The 20,798-nt window shown below is 43.7% G+C and overlaps 1 protein-coding gene across 1 annotated transcript in view; it reads right to left on the reverse strand.

Annotated features, from left to right (window-relative positions):
* The window catches only part of CSMD1 (CUB and Sushi multiple domains 1), a 2,494,699-nt gene that overhangs the window by 143,244 nt on the left and 2,330,657 nt on the right, over positions 1–20,798 (reverse strand). Inside the window, exons 56-57 of the mRNA XM_040430026.1 lie at positions 20,263–20,436; positions 17,406–17,588 (exon numbers count right to left, since the gene is read on the reverse strand). Of these exons, the coding sequence (XP_040285960.1) occupies positions 17,406–17,588; positions 20,263–20,436 (357 nt within the window). The remainder of the gene's footprint in view (positions 1–17,405; positions 17,589–20,262; positions 20,437–20,798) is intronic.

Here is a 20,798-nt window from a genome sequence, read left to right on the forward strand (position 1 = left end):
TGTGAGACATACAAGGTATAATACTGTAGGTGCAGTGTTTACAGAGATATGTGGTCAGTTATACATTATGGTCACTGTGTGTGAGGTACATGAGGTAATGGTCACTAACTGTCTGAAGTATACATAAGTGAGCAATGAGTAAAAACAGGGGGGGCGGTGTAAATGATGAAAAGTGGAGGACCTCCTCTTACCACTCCATTCCAGTCTGTATGGATCAATGCATACTAAAAACCAAACAAGTGGAATATAGTGTCACAAAATATCATTTATTATAAAATATAAAAAAATCTGGAGAACAACGGGATGTTATACAGTACACGGAGAAGCACAAGGCCAGCAGCATCAAAAACACCACCATGAAACTGCGCAATGTGTGGCGCAGAATGGTATGACCCAAAGATAGAGCTAAGACTCTGGGATAGCCAGATAGATATCACATATGAAAGGTCTCCCCAATACGGGTGTAGTATGCAGAGTACCACAGACCAAATACGGGTGTAGTATGCAGAGTACCACAGACCAATTATGGTAAACCCAGAGCCGTAGCTGGCAAGCACGGAAATGATGTAGGCACCACAGTCAGCCAATAAAAAATAATACAATGAATGTAGATCACAGGCTGAAATAAAAATAACAAACGTGCGCCTAAGTACAGAGGCCCCAGCGTGGATACATACGAGGGTGCCCTGCACGCAGCATGAAACCGTGCTAATAGCGGGACGTACCTGAAGACATGGTGGTGGGATGAATGACAGGCCCTGAGCGCGAGACCTCGACGCGCGTTTCACCTCAGCGGCTTCGTCAGGAGGATCAATGCATAGCTGATTGTGAACTTCTAATACTTGCTGTTAGGAGTTGAAGGACCTGTGATGATGTCATCACAGGTCCTGGTAGATGTACCTTTCAAACCTAGGAACTACATCATTTTTGGTGCAGTGCCTTTGCTAGATCCTACAGGACCTGTGACGTTGAAGATGATGTCATCACAGGTCCTGGCAGATGCACTGTTCTAACCTGGGAACTACACTTTACACTGTGCAGTTCCCTTACAAGACCTGTGATGACATCATTAAAGGTCCTTTAGCTTTAGAAAGATAGACAGAAGCAATTAGGGGGTAGGGCCTCTCCACCACTGCGGGCCCCTCTTCTTCACGGGCCCCAGAGCAGCTGCGTGGTCTGCCTATATTGTAGGTACGCCACTGCGTGGAGCAAAGAACTCTGGGAATGAGGGATCACCCAAAATGCAATGCATGCAGCCAATCATCCACCAGCCAGCCCCTGTGATGTCACAGCCTCATAAATAACCTTAGTCATCTTGTATTCTGCCATTTTCCAGTGTGCTTAGTGCAGGGAGACACGTCAGCAGGCGCTAGGGACAGTGTTAGGAAAGACGTTATTGTGCTGAAAAATCGATTTACAAGCTCAGGGAAAGATTATTCAAGCTGTAGGGAAAGGACAGGGAGGCATAATCTACACTATAAAAGGAGAACAGGGTGCAATAGGAGAGTGTACACCCTGGGTAATAGGAACAATTACTATTACACCTTGCTACACTAATTGGTGATCAAAATTGCAGTTATACTGCTGCTTTTAGGTTGTTTGTACTATAAAATCACTAATTCATGCAAACCTTGCTTGTAATTGGGGTGCAAGTTCTGTGTGATACTGCCATTTACAGGGTGTATGAATAGGAAAGATGCGTGTGTCCTACTAGTCATTTTGTGTTGATTTTATATTGTTTTACTTTTTTTGGGAGGGTGTATTAATAGGGGGGGAAAAATGAAAAAATACACAATTGCCATTCAGTGGTGAAGTTACATTGTACTACAGCTATTTACAGGGTGTATTATAAGGAAAGATATGTACGTCCCATTAGCCGCTCTGCGGTGAACTGTGATTGTTATATATTTTTTTTAATGTAAATTAATAGGAAAAAAGAAGGGGGATGGCAGCAGGAGTCACAGCGAGAGGCCTGAGCTCCCAGTGTCATCTAGTGGTAGTGACTTGACCAGCAACCCAGAGGTTGACTGAAGGTTCAGGCCCTGCGCCCCCACCTGTCCTGAACCTTCCTCTGTCATTTTTAGTTCCCTCAGGGCAAGAAGTATTATATGCCGTAGGCTTGGCTCAACTTTTCAGCGAAGACAAACTACTAGAGGACAGTCAGCAGCTACTTCCCATACAAGATTTGGAGGAGACATCCGCTGCTTCCTCCGGTAGGCGGGCAAGTAGTGATGATGAGAGTCGCATAGGAGCAGGTGTTTGGAGCGGTCATGCTCCTGGCTCTGAGACTGTTGAGGGGGACATCAGTGACGTGCAGACAGTAGTGGATGATGATGATGATGTAGCCAATCACACTTAGGAGCCAGGTGAAGAGGGGGTTTCATCATGATCATCATCAGGAGAAGAGGGTGGCAGCTTGCACGTGAGTCAGTGGCTGAGCCAGCAGGGTGGTAGTGTGGCTGTTAGTCAGGAGAGTGGCAGCAGTGGGAGGTCGGAAGCCAAACGTGCTTGGGGTAGCATCACCATAAAGTGGCCTGGGAGAACCGTGGCTCCGATTTGGTGGTCCAGCCTGCAGCAGTAACTGCTGCATCACTCAGTGGCACAAACCCAATTTCATGCCGTCAAGCCTCCACCACCTCAGCCGAAGAGAGCTGTCTGTCCTTCTTATCATCTGCTGGTCCTGATGCTCCTGCTCCTAGTCCTTCTACTCCTCATCAGTCATTCCGTCACTAATCGATCACTGAAGCGATTGCCAAGAGACAACAGTATGCGTGCACTCATCCAACAGTGCAGAAGCTGAGCGCGCCTGGTTAAGTTGCTGGTGCTGCAGTCCAGTGGCGTAACTACCAGGGAAGCAGGGGAAGCGGCTGCTTCGGGGCCCGGGCTGACAAGGGGCCCGGGAGCAGTGTCTCACACACACACACTTACTGTGTGTACATAATTTGACGTTTTCAGGCCGGCCCCACCCCCGAAAACAACACCTCCAAATCCCCTCCCCTTTACATTTGGTACGGTCACATAGGGGCCGCCCCCCTCCCATCCATCCTACTTCCCCATTCATTAACACAGGGCCTCTGCTTCGGCGGGCGACTCCGTCCATGATTATCTGCTGACTCGCTGCCTCTTCTGCCTGCATAGCGTGACACTTGCCAGAGAACAAGTCGGCAGCACACTATGCAAATGAATCTCTTCAGGCAGCACAGTGGCAGCCCGCCCCCAAATGAAGTCCTCCTCAAGGGGCGGGGAGAAGAAGCACAGCAGAGGGCGGAGGGAGGCACAGCAGGCATGCACAGCACTCGTTTTTTCAGGTATGTGCCTGGGCCCCCATGTCCCCCCCCCCCCCCCCCCCCTTGCCTGCTGCAGCTGCACCTGCACTAGTGCACAGTGGTTCTGGGGCCTCTCTGGGCATGAGGAAAGAGGAGGGCAGGGCAGAGTCAAAGTAGTTAACCCTTTCCTCCTCTCCCAGTCTGTCAAGTTCACAGACTGGGAGAGGAGGGGAGGTAAGACCAGGTACAGCAGCAGGCAAAGTTCTGAGTGTGCAGCCATGGCAGGCTGCAGCATGTAGCTGCCATCCCAGTCCCACCAGCCTCCTATATAATAAAATGCATTCATCTGCTTCTGTTATAGTACAGGAGGCTGGCAGATGCTGGGATCGCCCCCTGGCAGCTGCATGCTGAAGCCTTCAGCATGTAGCTGCCAGGTAGCCAGATCACAACCTCTGCCCACGCTTCCTCTGCCAGCCTCCTGTACTATAGCATGCAGGACATGGCAGCCTCCCCTCTCTGCCTCCGCTGCTCTGCCATGTACTAGTGCTTATTATGGCACTCTCTTAAGTTACATATACACAAATGTGATGCCAGGATGGTTCTGGGCTGGCATCGGGTGCATGCATATGTGTGTCATAATAAGCACTAGTACATGGCAGAGCAGCGGAGGCAGAGAGGGGAGGCTGCCACGTACCGCATGCTATAGTACAGGAGGCTGGCAGAGGAAGGAGTGGGCAGAGGTTGGGATGAAAGTTCCAATCACCCCCTTTCACAGTGTTTTAAATATAGGTAAATAAACATAAAAAAAAAAGCATTGCCATGTCCAAAAATGTCTTCACTATTAAAAAATATAAATCATTTTAATTCAAAAAGGGTACCAATAAAAACTACAATTCATCCACCTGAAAAAAAGCTTCAGCTCTTTAGGCAGAAATCTAAAAAAAGTTTTAGCTGTCAAAAAATGGTGATACAAAGACAAAGAGGTTTTTTGAAAGATTTTATTTTAAGTAAGGGTCCATTCACACGTCCGTTGTTCTGGGTCCGCATCCGTCCCACAATTTTGCGGAACAGGTGCAAACCCATTCATTTCAATAGGGCCGCAAAAGATGCGGACAGCACACCGTGTGCTGTCCGCATCCGTAGTTCCATTCCGCGGCCCCCGCAAAATAAGATGGAACATGGCCTATTCTTGTCTGCAATTGTGGACAAGAATAGGCATTTCTATCATAGGGAACTATCAAAATGCGAAACGCACGCAGCTGGTATCCATGTTTTGCGGACATTTTGTGGACCGCAAACACTTGCGGACGTCTGAATGGACCCTAAGGGAGGGGGGCCCTGTAAAAAAATTTGCTGTGGGGCCCATTCAGTTCTAGTTACGCCCCTGCTGCAGTCTCTCCCTTTCCAAGTGATGGACTCTGCACCTTTCTGATGGCTTGTGCCGAGCCAAGGAGGAGAGTCCCAAGCCATCATTTCTTTGCGAAAAAGGCAGTACCAGCCCTGCGCACATATGTAGAACAGAAGGTGGGCATTTCCTTGAGCCTGTCGGTGTCTGCCAAAGTGCACGGCAGACATGTGAAGCTGTGACTAAGGTCAAGGACAATATCTTTTTTCTTTACGGCCCACTGGGTAAATGTGGTTCCTGCCACACCAGCTACTTGGCAGGTGACTCCGCTTCCACCTTCACTTTCTCACGCCGTTGGTCCTGCAACAATTTCCGCCTGTGCCTACTAGGGTTGAGCGAACCCGAACTGTAAAGTTTGGGTTCATACCGAACTTTAGGGTTTTTTGTACCCGGACCCAAACCTGAACATTTTTCTAAAAGTTCAGGTTCGAGTTCGGTGCTCGACGATTTAATGGCGCTTTTTGAAAGGCTGCAGAGCAGCCAATAAACAAGCGATTAACTAGTGTGCCCTTAGAAGCCATCACAGCCATGCCTACTAGTGGCATGGCTGTGATTAGCCAGTGCAGCATGTGACCCAGGCTCTATATAAGCTGGAGTCACGTAGCGCCACACGTCACATCAGCTCTTACTAGTAAAGGGAGAGAGGATGCTGCAGCTGTCAGGGAAAGATTAGGAAACAATTCTAGTGTTCTTGGTGTTAAATCTGCAAACTACAGCGATTATTTTTGTGGATGCTATGCTACATTTTTGTACCCCTGAGCCCAGTGCCACAGAGAAATAAGCTTTAATCAGTCTGTTTGTTAGGTGGGCGTCGGCGACCATTTTTGCAAGTGCAGTGCACTTGCAACTGCATGTGTGCCAGGGACATTACTTTAATCCTGTTCTGGTAGCTCAGTGGGTGACATCTAGGCCTTTTTTAAGGACACCTGCACTGCATATGTGCCAGGGGAAGTTATATTGTTGTGTGACATTAAACAATTTCTAGCTGTGATATACCCTTGCTCTACATAGTGGACAGGGAAATACATTTCCCTAATTTGTCTGTTACATTGTTGGGTGATATTCACCAATTTTTTGCTGTAATATACTCCTGCTCTACATCGTGGACAGGGAAATACAATTCACTAATTCGTCTGTTACATTGTTGGGTGAAATTCACCAATTTTTGGCTGTGATATAACCCTGCTCTACATAGCGGACAAGGAAATAAATTTCACTATTTCGTCTGTTACATTGTTGTGTGACATTAAACTATTTTTGGCTGTGATATACCCCTGCTCTACATAGTGGACAGGGAAATAAATTTCACTAAGGGTTCATGCACACGACCGTATGGCTTTTTCAGTGTTTTGCGGTCCGTTTTTTACGGATCCGTTGTTCCGTTTTTTGTTTCCGTTGTGTTTCAGTTTCCTTTCCGTTTTTCCGTTCCGTTTATCCGTATGCCACATACGGATGCATTTCTATATGTGTTCAGTTTTTTTTGCGGACCCATTGACTTGAATGGAGCCAAGCACCGTGATTTGCGACAAGAATAGGACATGTTCTATCTTTTCACGGTACGGAAATACGGAAATACTGAAACGAAATGCGCACTGAGACACTTCAGTTTTTTTTTTGCTGAACCATTGAAATGAATGGTTCAGTATATGTACCGTATACTGAACTCAAAAAACGTCCAGTATACTGAATGCAAAATACTGTCGTGTGCATGAGCCCTTATTCGTCTGTTACATTGTTGGGTGACATTCACCAATTTTGGGCTGTAATATACCCCTGCTCTACATAGCGGACAGGGAAATAGATTTCACTAATTCGTCTGTTACATTGTTGGGTGACATTCACCAATTTTTGGCTGTGATATAACCCTACTCTACATAGCGGACAGGGAGATAAATTTCACTAATTTGTCTGTTGCATTGCCGGGTGACATTCACCAATTTTTGGCTGTGATATACCCCTGCTCTACATAGCGGACAGGGAAAGACATTTGACAAATGCGTCTGTTACATTGTTGGGTGACAAATTCTCATCTTTTGTGCTAGAAAGTGCATTTGGGGCCTGCACTGCATTTCTAGCAGTCAAATAAAACCAGTAAATACTGCTGTTACATTGCTGTTTCAAAATTAAAAAAATTTTTGACAGGAAAGTATTTGTATTAAATTCAACTGTCACACTGTTGTGTGACCTCAAGAAATTTTTTCTCTTTATGACACCGGCACAGCCTGTTAGTGAACTTAATTGTTGACTATCGGCGGTTACATTGTCGCCTGACTGTTAGTTTGGTGGGTGAACGCAAAGAATGAGGAGAGCGTCAAATAAAGGACGTGGCCCTGGTCATGGTGCTGCTGGTGTTAGTGGAGCTCCTGTTACAGGTAGAGGACGTGGTTGATCTATGCAAGCTACACGACCAATTGAAACACCTTCCTCAGGTGAGAGTAGGCGACAGAACCTTCAGCATTATTTGGCAGGCCCGAATGCGGCTCTACGAATGGTGAGTCCAGAAAAAGTACAGATGATAGTAGATTGGGTGGCTAACAGTGCCTACAGTTCCTTCACATTTTTTCCCACCCAGTCCCCTGCTGAAAGCTCAGAGTTGGCACCTACAGCCTATGGCCATCTGTCTTTCAACTCACCCCCTTGCAAATAGGGCAAGCAGTCTAAGCCCCAAGTCATGCAGCAGTCACTTATGCTTTTTGATGACTCTGCTGGCAGGCTTTCCGTGGGCCTTCCACATAGCCCTGCCCCAGAAGTGGAAGAGATTAAGTGCACTGATGCCCAACCACTTATGTTTCAGGATGAGGACATGGGAAGACCACTGCAGCACGTCTCTGATGATGATGAAATACAGGTGCCAACTGCTGCGGCTTTATGCAATCTGCAGACCTACAAGGAGGGCAGAGGTAAAGAGTGGGTGGAAGATGATGTGGAGGATGATGAGGTACTAGATCCCACATGGAATCAAGGTCAAGCGAGTGACGTGTGCAGTTTGGAGGAAGAGGTGGTGGTCACACAGAGGCACCAGCACAGGAAAAGAGGGAGCAGGGTGCAAAAGCGTCTGTTACATTATTGGGTGACATTTTACCATTTTTGCCGTGAATAAACCCCTGGTTCTGCATAGGTGACAGGGACCTAAATTTCTAAATATTGTCTGTTACATTGATGGTTGACATTAACCCATTTTTGCCGGTAAAAACCCCTGCTCTGCATTGCTGAGAGGGTACTAAATTTAGTATAAACGTCTGTTACTGATTGGAAGATGCGCGACTACAAGCCACGCCTTCTGAGGGTTAGCATGGCCGAAATGTGGAAAAGTTTTGTCAGCACGTCACAACAACCAGCACCACAGCTGATATGGAACGTCTTAGCAGGAGGCAGCATTTCAGCAACATGGTGGAGCAGTATGTGTGCACACGCCTACACGTACTGACTGATGGGTCTGCCCCCTTAAACCTTTGGGTCTCCTTTGGGCACATGGCCTGAGCTTGCCCTTTACGCCTTGGAGGTGCTGGCCTGCCCTGCAGCCAGTGTATTGTCTAAACGTTTGTTTAGCACGGCAGGATGGGGTTATCACAAACAAGCGCAGTCGCCTGTCCACAGCCAATGTGGACAAGCTCACGTTCATTAAAATGAACCAGGCAGGGATCCCACAGGACTTGTCCGTACCTTGTGCAGAATAGACATGTATGCCGGCCTTACCCAGCCATTGTTGTACTCCAGCGCACTTTCTCTTTGTTTTAATTTTTATATTTCCCAATGTTTTAGGGTATACACAAATTTAAACAAAAAATAAATAAATATAAAATATAATAAATAACAAAAAACAGTGTTGGCTACCTCCTCCTCCTCCACCGCCGCTTTCACCTACACCGCCACATCCACCGCCTCCTCAACCTCCTACTCCATATGGACCTCCTCCTTCTAGATCATGATTATTATTTTTTATTTTTACTTATTTTATGTTATTTAAAGTCATTTCCTTATCCACATTTGTTTGCAGAGCGCTTGCCATGCTCTTAACCACATTTTGATGCCTTTTGTAGCCCTCTAGCCCTTTCCATGACTTTTTTAGAGCCATTTTAGTGCTCCAAAGTAGGGGTCACCATTGACTTCTATGGGGTTCGGGGTCAAGTTCGGGTCAAGTTCGAACCCGTCGAACCCGAACTTCCAGGTGTCCGCTCAACTCTAGTGCCTACTCTAGTGCCTACTCCACCGTGTCCTAAACCACCACTACAGGGACAATTAACACTAATCCACCAGCATACCACATGTGCAGGGCACGGCGGTGTCACACTGTTCTGAACCTTGCTTGCCTGGCTGAATGGAGTCACACAGGGGAGAAACTTCTCTGTGTCCTTCATCAACAAATCGAATCCTGGCTTCCTCTTCGACAACTCAAAATCTGAACCATGGTGACCAACAATGGGAATAACATGGTGTCAGCGCTGCGACAAGAAGGGCTGAGCCATGCACCCTGCTTGGCGCATGTGTTCAATCTGGTTGTAAAGCGGTTCCTAAAGTCTTCTCCCCATCTGCAAGACATCCTGAAAATGGCAAGAAACGTTGCATGCACTTGTACTAGTACACCGCAAAGCACACCCTCCTTTAGCTGCAGCGTCAAAACTGCGTCACTCAACATAGGCTGATATGCGACGTTTCCACTAGTTGGAATTGCATCCTCCATATGCTGGACTGATTATATGAACAGAGAAAGGCCATAAATGATTTCTTGATGATACAGGCGGACAGAGGTACTCCCATGTGTAACTTCGATGTTAGCCAGTGACAGCTCATGCGTGACACCTGCCGTTTCCTCGGGCCCTTTGAGAAGGCCACTTTACTTGTCAGTTGCCAGAACTATGGGGTAAACAACGTAATTCCACTGATTCATGTCCTGGAGAACATGCTGCTAAATCTTACTGGCCAGGGGACAGGAGACATGGCGACTATATATCACGGCCACATGAGCCCTGTGGGGGCTGAACTAGAGGAGGAGGAGGACATTCGAGCACAAGCAATGCTTAGAGAAATGGGTTTTTTTTCTACACAGGTGACAGGAGAGGAGGAGCAGGAGGATCAGGAGCAGCCAGAGGAGCTACAGGGTGATGAGGAAGACGAGGCATAGGACCCAGACACACAGTATGCAGTGGAGATGGAGGCAGGGAGTCCCTCCCAGTCACTTGCGCAAATGGCACGTTGCATACTCACTTGCTTGCGTAGTGACAGCCGAATTGTCAACATTCGTCAGAGGGATGACTGCTGGCACTCCACCATGTTAGACCCTTGCTACAGGTCCAAAATGGGGGCCTTTTTTAGGCCTCTTTCACACAGGCGTCCCGGATTTTCTCTGGATGCGTCGCGTGTACATTGCATGAAACCCGCGCGAGTAGGCACACAGTTGCAGTCAGTTTTGATTGAGTTGCGTTGTTCAGTTTTTATCGCGCTGGTGCAATGCGTTTTGCATGTGCATGATAAAAAAATGAATGTGGTACACAGGTCCAAACCTGGACTTCTTCACTGAAGTTCGGGTTTGGGTTAGGTGTTCTGTAGATTTTATTATTTTCCCTTATAACATAGTTATAAGGGAAAATAATAGCATTCCTGATGCAGAAAGCTTACTAAAATGTGTCTTGAGGGGTTAAAAAAAACAAAAAAAAACTGACCTCATCCTCTTGTTCACGCAGCCGGCATCGTCTTTTTTCTTCTTCTTTCAGGACCTGCAAAAGGACCTTTGATGACGTAATCAGGCTCACCACATGGTGAGTGCGGTGACGTCAGCGTAGGTCCTGCTGAATGAAGATAGTGGGCGCAATTACGTCATCAAAGATCCTTTTGCAGATCCTGTAGGAAGAAGAAAGATGATGATGCCGGCTGCGCGAACAAGAGGATGAGGTGAGTTAATTTTTTATTTATTCTTTTAACCCTCAAGCCACATTTTAGTAAGCATTCTGTATTAAGAATGCTATTATTTTTCCATGTTATAAGGGAAAATAATACAGTGATTAGACTTTAATGAGGTGCTCATCCCTATCAGCTCCTAGCAACCATATGTGAAAATCGCACCGCCTCCGCACTTGCTTGCGGATGCTTGCGATTTTCAAGCAGACCCATTCATTTCTATGGGGCCTGCGTTTGCGTGAAAAATGCAGAATATAGAACATGCTGTGATTTTCACGCAACGCACAAGTGATGCGTGAAAATCACTGCTCATATGAACAGACCAATTGAAGTGAATGGGTCTGGATTCAGTGCGGGTGCAATGCGGAATTCTCGCCGGTGTGAAAGGGGCCTTACACTCTCTGAGAGGGCGGACAAACTGAACTACTATCGAGACATCCTATACACTATCGCCCATCCTCACGCAGGTCTGACTGGGGGGCCCCTCTGCATTCACGTTCCACTGCCATGGCTGCTGGGGGTGGATTGAGGGGGCAGCAGTAGTACAAGCTCCATCAGCAACAACTCAAGTCTAGAGTCAGTGATGAGCAGTTTTCTTAATCCGCCTACTAAAGAAACTACTCACCAGCAGCAGTAGCTAGACAGAGCAGAACCTCAACATACTTGGAGGGCACCTTGCTACCCCACATCAAAGATCCCCTTTACTACTGGACAACCAAACTTGATTTGTGGCCTAAACTGGCCGAGTCTGCCCTGGACAAGATTTCCTGCCCGGCCAGCAGTGTAGCATCATAGCGGGTGTTTAGTGCGGCGGGGGCCATAGTTACCCCAAGGAGAACTCACCTGTTCACCCAAAATGTGGAGAAACTAACCTTTGTGAAGATGAATCAGGCGTGGATCAGCCAGGATTTTCAAACACCAGTGCCTGATGCATCAGAATTTATCATCCATGGTGTCATATCTACACTTTGACAAAAGAGACCTGTTTCTTCTGGCTTCCTGCTTCATCTACTTTTCTGATGCTGCCAGCCACCTGATGCCACACCTGCTGCTAGATGCTCCTACTTTCACCCACCATCTTCAGCAGGTACTGATATTGTCCCCCACCTCAACACTATATCACTGGGCCACTCTGTGGTCTCCTCATGCTGCTGCCACCTCACCACTCTGTGGTCTCCTCATGCTGCTCCCACCTCAACGCTATGTCACTGGGCCACTGTGTGGTCTCCTCATGCTGCTGCCACCTTGACACTATGTCACTGGGCCACTCTGTGGTCTCCTCATGCTGCTGCCATCTCAACAGTATGCCATCGGGGCACTGTGTGGTCTCCTTATGCTGCTGCCACCTCACCACTCTGTGCTCTCCTCATGCTGCTGCCACATCACCAAAATGTCACTGGGCCACTGTGTGGTCTCCTCATGCTGCTACCACCTTGAAACTAATGTCACTGGGCCACTCTGTGGTCTCCTCATGCGGCTGCCATCTCAACACTATGCCATCGGGGCACTGTGTGGTCTCCTTATGCTGCTGCCACCTCACCACTCTGTGGTATCCTCATGTTGCTGCCAGTTCAACATTTTGTCAATGGGCCACTATGTGATCTTCCCATGTTGCTGCGACCTCAGCACTCTGTGGTCTCCTCATGCTGCTGCCACCTCCCCACTTTGTCACTGGGCCACTCTGTGGTCTCCTCATGCTGTGCCACCTCACCACTCTGTCACTGGGACACTCTAAGGACTACTCATGTTGTTCCTACCCTTCCCACTCTATGACTGGGCCACTATGTAGCCTTTTTGACCTGGTTGACATCATCATTTATTTGACCCTTCTTCTGATCTGTCAGAAGGGAGGAAAAATGAGACACACAACGGATCCTGTCTGTGTAGCAGCTATAAGGCCTATATGACATGGTCTCTATTTTGCAACAGAATTGGCTTATGATTTGGTAGCCAAAAGCAGGAGTGAGTGCAAAACATAGAAGACATGCAAATATTCTATTCATTTGTCATCTCTGTTTTGGATCCACTCCTATTTTTTTTTTGCTTTAGCAATACTGATGGATTACTGACCAAATGCTGACCGAGTGAACGCGGATGCTCAACAGACAGGATCCGTTTTTTGGGGGGTTATTGTTCTGATTTCTGATGTCAACACAAACTTACTGCTGACACCCTCTCCACTCTGTCAGGGAGGCTCTACTTGTATAAGCGTTTAATAGAACAGGTTGTGTAGACATCTATGTGGAATCAGCTGACAACGGTGTAAAAGAAGTGCGCTCTTTCACGCTATAGTAGGATCTTGGGCTTCTGCACGGTTCTTTATACCTGGCGCTAAAATTTACCTTGTCATGTGTGTGTCATACTGACTTACAATACTGTTCTACACCACTATACAAGCTCTCTGCAGCCAGGAAATAGCTGTTTTTTAACATGATTTGCCACAAATAAATTTAAATCGAATAAAATCTGTTTGGAAAATTCGGCGAACTGACCGAAACTAATTTTTGAGAAATTTACTCATCTCTAATAGTGATGAGCGGGAGGTGCCATATTCGATTTTGCGATATTTCGCGAATATTCGATTGAATATTCGTGTTATATTCGTCGAAATTGAATATTCGGAATTATTCCATTTATCGCGAATAATATGCGATTTAATTAATCGCGTATTGCGATTTTTCTTTTGATAGTATAAGGCAACGTTCCTATGACTAATTGACTGTGGCTAGGCTAATATGTATATTTTACGAATATTCTTAATATTGCTCTAACTTCGTCTTTTAAAATATTCGTAATATTCTAAAATACGAAGTTAGAGCAATATTACGAATATTCTAAAAGACGAAGTTAGAGCAATATTAAGAATATTCTGAAAGACGAAGTTAGAGCAATAATATTCCACTTTGGCATACTGCTCCCCGACAAGCGTCCCCGTCACCATGGGAACGCCTGTGGGTTAGAATATACCATCGGATATGAGGTTTTACGATCTCAGGGAAAACTCAGATCCGATGGTATTTTCTAACCCACAGGCGTTCCCATGGTGACGGGGACGCTTGTCGGGGTGTTGTATGCTGAAGTTGATTAAATAACGATTTTGTCATGCGCTCGGGCACACGTATTAACCATTACGATTTTTCTGTTGTAATATTCGTGAACTTGAATATTATAACCGAGATTATTGGTTTAGATTAGAATAGGACGAATATTCTAAAATTGAATATACAGCAATATATTCTTTATTTCGAATATTCCGGTCCATCTGAAAACGTGATTCCTTCCAGCTTCAATTCAGTTGCTTGTGGGCCAATGGCTCATTGACCCACAAGCAAGAAGCAGGGAGGAATCATATATTTTCAGATGAAAAAAAAAAATATGAATATTCGATTTCGCGAATATATGGAACTATATTCGAAATATTGTCAAAATCTCAAAGTTGCGATATTCGAGATAAAATTCGAAATTCGAATATTCGCGCTCAACACTAATCTCTAATTGAGACAAACCATAAAATAATGAAAGTGAACTGAAAGGGGTGGATCAAGGATTTTAAAAAAATGACTACATGCAACATATGTGATAAAATAAAAAAAGATTCAAAAAAAGATTCAATTCACACCAGGTTGATTCTCACCGCTGCTCCATTGCCACTCCTCTGATGGTCATCCCCAAACATTTTTTGCTTGTTGTCCTGCAGTCATATTGTGCTATACACATCTTCAGTAGTCTTATGTCATACATATAAATATTAGCACTAAGACCAGTGATTGGTTACAGTGGTTAGAACACACCAAAAGTGCAGGTATAGTCTGAACAGTCACCAAGACTAAAATGCTATTTTATATAATTTTTTTATCTAGGCAGTGCACAGTTAATGTAGACACAGGAAAGACTTGTAGGTGGAGTAGAAAGGAGGCAAACAGAAGGCAAACAGGCTGGGGAATTGAATTGAGCATAGGGTAGACAGACTGGCTTAACTCCATTCACATCTCTGGCAATCTGAACTGGCTTTCGGGTGTCGGCCGGACCAAAAACAGTTGCTACGTTTTCTGATTTGCCGAAACTTAGCATTAATGCTGGAAAGTGGCTGGATCACCACCAGACCTCATTACAGTCAATGGAGATCCTGTGATGACTATAGAATCTGGCAGTGCAAGATCCATATAAATCTGGCAGGCTACTCTCTGCCAGAACAGCCTGGCTGAGTGTGGCCTTAAACACAAACTGAACTGAACTTGGACTTGAAAGTGCATTGGCACACAGGCAGAAATACAGGCATCATAAATGTAGGACTAGACTATCAAATACCTTTTCTGGTCACCGGGGAATCTAAACCTCAGGCACCCTCCTGGTGGTGAGAGTGCCTTAGCTTTTCAGGGACCCAGGAGTTTGTGCATTAGCTTTTTAACAGGTCAGAGGTGAGCGTGCACACGCTCTAAGGGAGCATCAGGCAATAACAAGGAGACAGCAGCATGGAGAGGACATCAGTGACCAGGATGCTGGATGTCATGGTAAGTGGCACAGTGTCCTTGAAGACCTAACATATGTTCGCTTGTGCCTCTTATTCCCAAGTTATAAATGTGGTCTTGGAAACAACCACCTTTGGTCAATCACACAATCTGTCAGAAACCTTCTCCTCATGCATGACAACACATCTATCGTTTGACACAGTGTACTCCATCTAGAACATGCTGTAGCTTGTTTTTGTCTTAAGACTCTTCTACTCTGCTACCACTGCTATATATAGCACTGACAATGGCAATGTACAATACAATAAACTGGATGCAGTTTTCAACACCATATCAAAGCATAACGTAACAGTACAGCATGGAAATAAAATTATGCTATCTATTTTGATATGTTACATTTGTGGTTTACTATATTGTAAAGAGATGATGTTGGCGTGCAAAAACCTGCACATCTGCAGTGTTGTAATAACTCAGATGTTTAAAAAGGTTTTTTGACCAGTAATTTTTAAACGAACATTGGCATATGCAGCAGCGGATCCGGCAGGCTGTTCTAGCAGAGAGCAGCCTGTCGGATCCTACAGGTCACTGACAGTTTAACTACACATGGTCCTTATTAATTTTAAAATAACGACCCAAGAATTCTTACATTAAATCTATATCAAAGGTGACATTACCATCTTCCTGGAGGATTTTTTGTTAGAAAATGGATATAGGAATATTTTACTATAAATTCTAGTTTAAACAAATGTTACTATAGCTGTATGGAGAATTAAATAGCCCCATCACAGAACTTATAGGTTGCATAAGTTATATATATGCCATGCATACTGTACTATGCTATAAAATTGGAAAACTTCTTTTGCTTCTCATAACAATATTTGTGTTACATTTAGAGGTCATTAAAGATACCATTCAAATTAGGTTAGAAGAAGCAAATTAGTATTCATTACCCTCTCTCTGGCCTATTAAAATTAACAGTGGGAAATGATGTTAAATCACACCTTACTGTAATTTTATTTCCAGATATGAAATAAAATACCAATTTAGTGGAAGTCTAAAGGCTTAGAGGATAGCAGAGCCTTAATGACAGTAATAATTTATGTGCATGCATATTACACAATTCAAATACATTTTTATCTGTGCTGAATCTGGACACAAACTATACTTGTCTGACTTTGAAATGCACTCATCCATTTTCTTCTGTTATATCCTCGATAGAAATAAAAGGGTTGTTGGACTGAGAAATACATTTTAAAAATGGAGCGGAATAGCTTAACAAAGTAATACTTACCTTACCAACCCGCTGCCATTCCAATGAATAGTAATAATTGTTTTGCAGGTGTCTAAAGACCTTATTCTTCTAAGATTTTAAAGGGCATTTGTCAGAAGATTTGTACCTATGAAACTGGCTGACCTGTTACATGTGCACTTGGCAGCTGAAGACATCTGTGTTGGTCCTATCTTCATATGTGTCCGCATTGCTGAGAAAAATGAAGTTTTAATATATGCAAATGAGCATCTAGGAACAACGGGTTATACCTAGAGGCTCGACTCTCTCTGAACCTGCTGCACCCTCTACACTTTGACAGGAACAGACAGGCTTGATCATGATTTCACTGCCTGACCCTGTCAAAGTGCAGAGAGAGCTGAATGTCTAGGTGTAACGGCAACGCCCCTGTTGCTCCTAGAGGCTCATTTGCATACATCAAAACTTTATTTTTCTCAGCAATGCGGACACATATGAACATGGGACCAACACAGATGTCTTCAGCTGCCAAGTGCACATGTAACAGGTCAGACAGTTTTATAGATACAACTCTGCTGACAGATGCCCTCCTTTAATGTATTTTGATAAGTTGTAGAATTTACTGTATATGCTACCAGCAGATGCACAAACATACTAAAGAAAAACACTAACAATATACTGGGTTACATTTTCCAATGAGAAATTGAGGTAATCATAGTAATTCAGCTGATCCATTGGCTCCTATGCGTTTTAGTTTAAATGTAAAGATCACTAACCTGTTAATAGTGTAGATAATTCATTGATCTGTTCATGTGATTAACCATTTCAGCAAATTAAAGCTATTTTGACAAAAAAAAAATATCTTTTTTATTTTGAAATATTCATGCTTTATTTGAACTATTTTGGCCCCCATTCACAAAAGCACTCAGCATTTTGTTCCATAGAATGGCTTTTTATAGCAGAAGTACTTTACTTTTCGATCAGTTGTATTTATCCAAGTTTGTCATTACCATTGTGATTCAGCAACCTGTGGCCAAGGAATCTAAGCCCTAAAGTGTACAGCATCTATTCTAGGGGTGGGCATACATGGTGCTTTAAAGTAAATACAAACAGATGGTGCTTACCTTCACAGGATGGCTGTATTCCTGACCATGATCCATTTGATAAACATGTCCGTTCCATGGATCCTACTAACGTATATCCCATTTCACAAGAAAAACGAAGTAAACTTTTTGTTCTAAATTCATTTCCAAGACGTGATCCATGAGCTGGGATTCCAGGGTCACCACACATTCCAGGATTATTTCCTTTAATCACATATACAAAAACATTTTACTCTAGCATTTAAAATATATACATACCAATTATATATGTATTTTCTGAAAGTTAAAAACGTTTACTTAAATGAAGAGGAACTTAAGGGATAAAAGTTATCTTTTTTTTAACTTTTTTATTTTTTGCAACTTGGTGCATATTTAGCAATCCTATATAATACTTAGGGCTCGTACAGACGGCCATTGGCCGGCTGTTCCGTACAATTACACTGTGGAGTTCTGAAAACAGCTAAGCAAGTGTACATCTTGGGAGTCGCAGTTATACAGTAGTGATGAGCGGCAGGGGCTATATTCGAATTTGCGATATTTCACGAATATTTGGGCAGATATTCTAAATATATTAGCGAATTCAAGATTATTTTCTTGATTGCAAAAAATCGGCAATGTAATATTCGCATAATGCACACAAAATACAGGCGCGGGTCACTTTTGCTACATTTTCCAAGCTGCTAGAACTTTCCTGAGACTAGAGAAAATGGTTGGCACGGCAGAACATAAAAAATGGCTTTATATGCAGTTAGAGTGCTCCAATATATTCGCAATTGCGCTAATCGGCACTAATGAAGCAAATATTTTGGCGCAATACATGAAACTTCACATTTTAGTAGGTCTGCATGTATTTATGGACAGCAGAACCTATCAGCTACACTATATTAGGACATAACCTACACTGACTACCTCCCACTAACTATCTGTATTATATATATAAGCCAACTAACTATCTATCTAATGTAGTGTGGAACGTACAGAGCACAGCAATGACACTGCTGTCTCTAGAACTTAAAAAAACTGTAGAAAATGTCTGCTGGGGAAGATCTTATATAGTAGGGGTAGGGAACTTTCCTACTGGTTGCTAGGGATTTTTCTAAACTCAGACAAAGATTCTCATTGGCCCACAAGCAATAAGGGAGGTTACTGATGGAAAAAAAAAATCTAGAATATTCGAATTTATGAATATATATCACTATATTCTAAATATTTGCGATTAATATTCATGATTCGAATATTCGCGCTCAACACTATTATACAGCTGGAGTGCGAGAGGTTGGCCATCTCAGGGTTAGCATAACGGGTTACACTATTCCAAAGTGTAGTATCCAGAACAAATATATATATACTTTGCAGTATGCAGTTTTTAAACATGAAAGCATAAGATCTATTCTAAAATATTGAGTTAGAGAAATATGTGCAAGCTAAACCCTATATCCATTAGTTCAGGGCTGGCCAACCTGCAGCTCTCCAGCTGTTGTAAAACTACAATTCCCACCATGCCCTGCTGTAGGCTTATATCTGTAGGCTGCCTGGGCATGCTGGGAGTTGTAGTTTTGCAACAGCTGGAGAGCCGCAGGTTGGCCATTCCTGCATTAGTGATATGAACCCAAAATATAAGCTGCCAAGGTAGAGCTGAAGAATTATTATTGTTTTACATAGGGACAAATGAATATTGAGTACCGTATTTTCCGGCGTATAAGACAACTTTCTAACACTAGAAATTATTTTCAAAAGTCGGGGGTCATCTTATACGTCGGGTATAAGGTATAAACTCAGATCCGATGGTATATTCTAACCCCCAGGCATTTCCATGGTGACGGGGACACTTGCCTGGGGGTTAGAATATACCATCGGATCTGAGTTTTCACGTCGACGCTTGCCTGACCCTCCCCCCCCTGTGCTGTCGCGCCCCAAATCCTGGATCCCAGCGCCGCCCCTCTCTTAATTTATTCACTGTAGGGCTGCTACAGCTTCACAGCGCAGCAATGTATTAGCCACTCACAGCAGTATAATATCTAAAAAACTATTCCTTAACTGGCAGTAACTTTAAATTAGCGCTGTGATCTTTATTACATTACAATGAAGCTCTTTACAAGGCAGAGCACTTTATGAATGGAGCAGGCGCGTCACGTGAGTGAGGGATGTTACTCCGCCGCCTGCTCTGCTGTTACCGGAGCTTCATTGTAAGGTAATAAAGATCATAGCGCTGATTTAAAGTTCAAGTTACTGCTGGTTAAGGAATAGTCTTTAGATATTGTACTGCTGCAAGCGGCAGGGCCGGTGTATTGGGGGAGATCTGTGAATGACACATATAGCATAAGATGCTATAACAGTGTCATCCATAGATCCCCCCCATAGCAGTGTCATCCACAGATTCCCCTCCCCATAGCAATGTCATCCACAGATCCCCCTCCCCATATGTGCCCAGTCATCTTATACGCCGGAAAATACGGTAAGTTAATTAAAATGGTTAAGCAGTAAGGAAATTGAAGTATTATATGTATAAGATATCGCCTCAAAATTATTACTTTCAAAAGCATGTGTTTCAGCAACCTTATAGATTTGATATAGTTTTAGCCATTCAATTATTTTAAATAGATTGCCAAGCCTGAACTAAAGGATAACCCAACCTAAAAACCCCATTGATTCCATAGAAACAGAAAACCATTCAAAAGAACTAAGGTCATATGATGCTATGATCTAACTGAAATTCAGTTTTAAAAGTAAAAAGAAAAATATGATGCATTATGGTATACATTCTATTATATGGTGGTAAACATAAAACTGTGGATTATTTATTCTTAAGGAAGACCATCAGTTAAGACCCAAAAAGAATATAAGTGAACACATGCTATGTATATTATTGCTGATATACCTGAGCAGTGAGGAAGTGTTCCACTCCATCGACTGTCTTCTTGGCAAACTCTTGTTGCATTTCCTATTAATATATGAGCTCCAGTGCAAGAATAATGGATTTTTGATCCATATGTAAATTTATCTCCACTCAGAATTGCATTAGCAGGGATTCCAGGGTGGCCACAGGATATTGCTGTAAAAAGTATATAATTTCTTAAAGGGTTTGTATTATTAAAAATTACATATTATTCAAACCATGTTTTTAGAGGACAACATATCTTTTAAAAATGTGCAGATTTTTACCCCATTTCAGGTGTTATTATTGATACAAAAAATGTTGAAATATAGTTTCCACTAGAGCATTCATAAAGACAAACTTCTTGTTTTAGGCATCTCAGTTTTCAAGTGTGCTGTGTGGGTTAGGGTAGGTTCACCTTTTTATCACTGGAGGGAGGGTGTAGAATGACAGATGACAACTACACTCACCTAAAGAATTATTAGGAACACCTGTTCTATTTCTCATTAATGCAATTATCTAGTCAACCAATCACATGG

This window comes from Bufo bufo, chromosome 4, assembly GCF_905171765.1.
Source record: "Bufo bufo chromosome 4, aBufBuf1.1, whole genome shotgun sequence".
Lineage (NCBI taxonomy): Eukaryota > Metazoa > Chordata > Amphibia > Anura > Bufonidae > Bufo > Bufo bufo.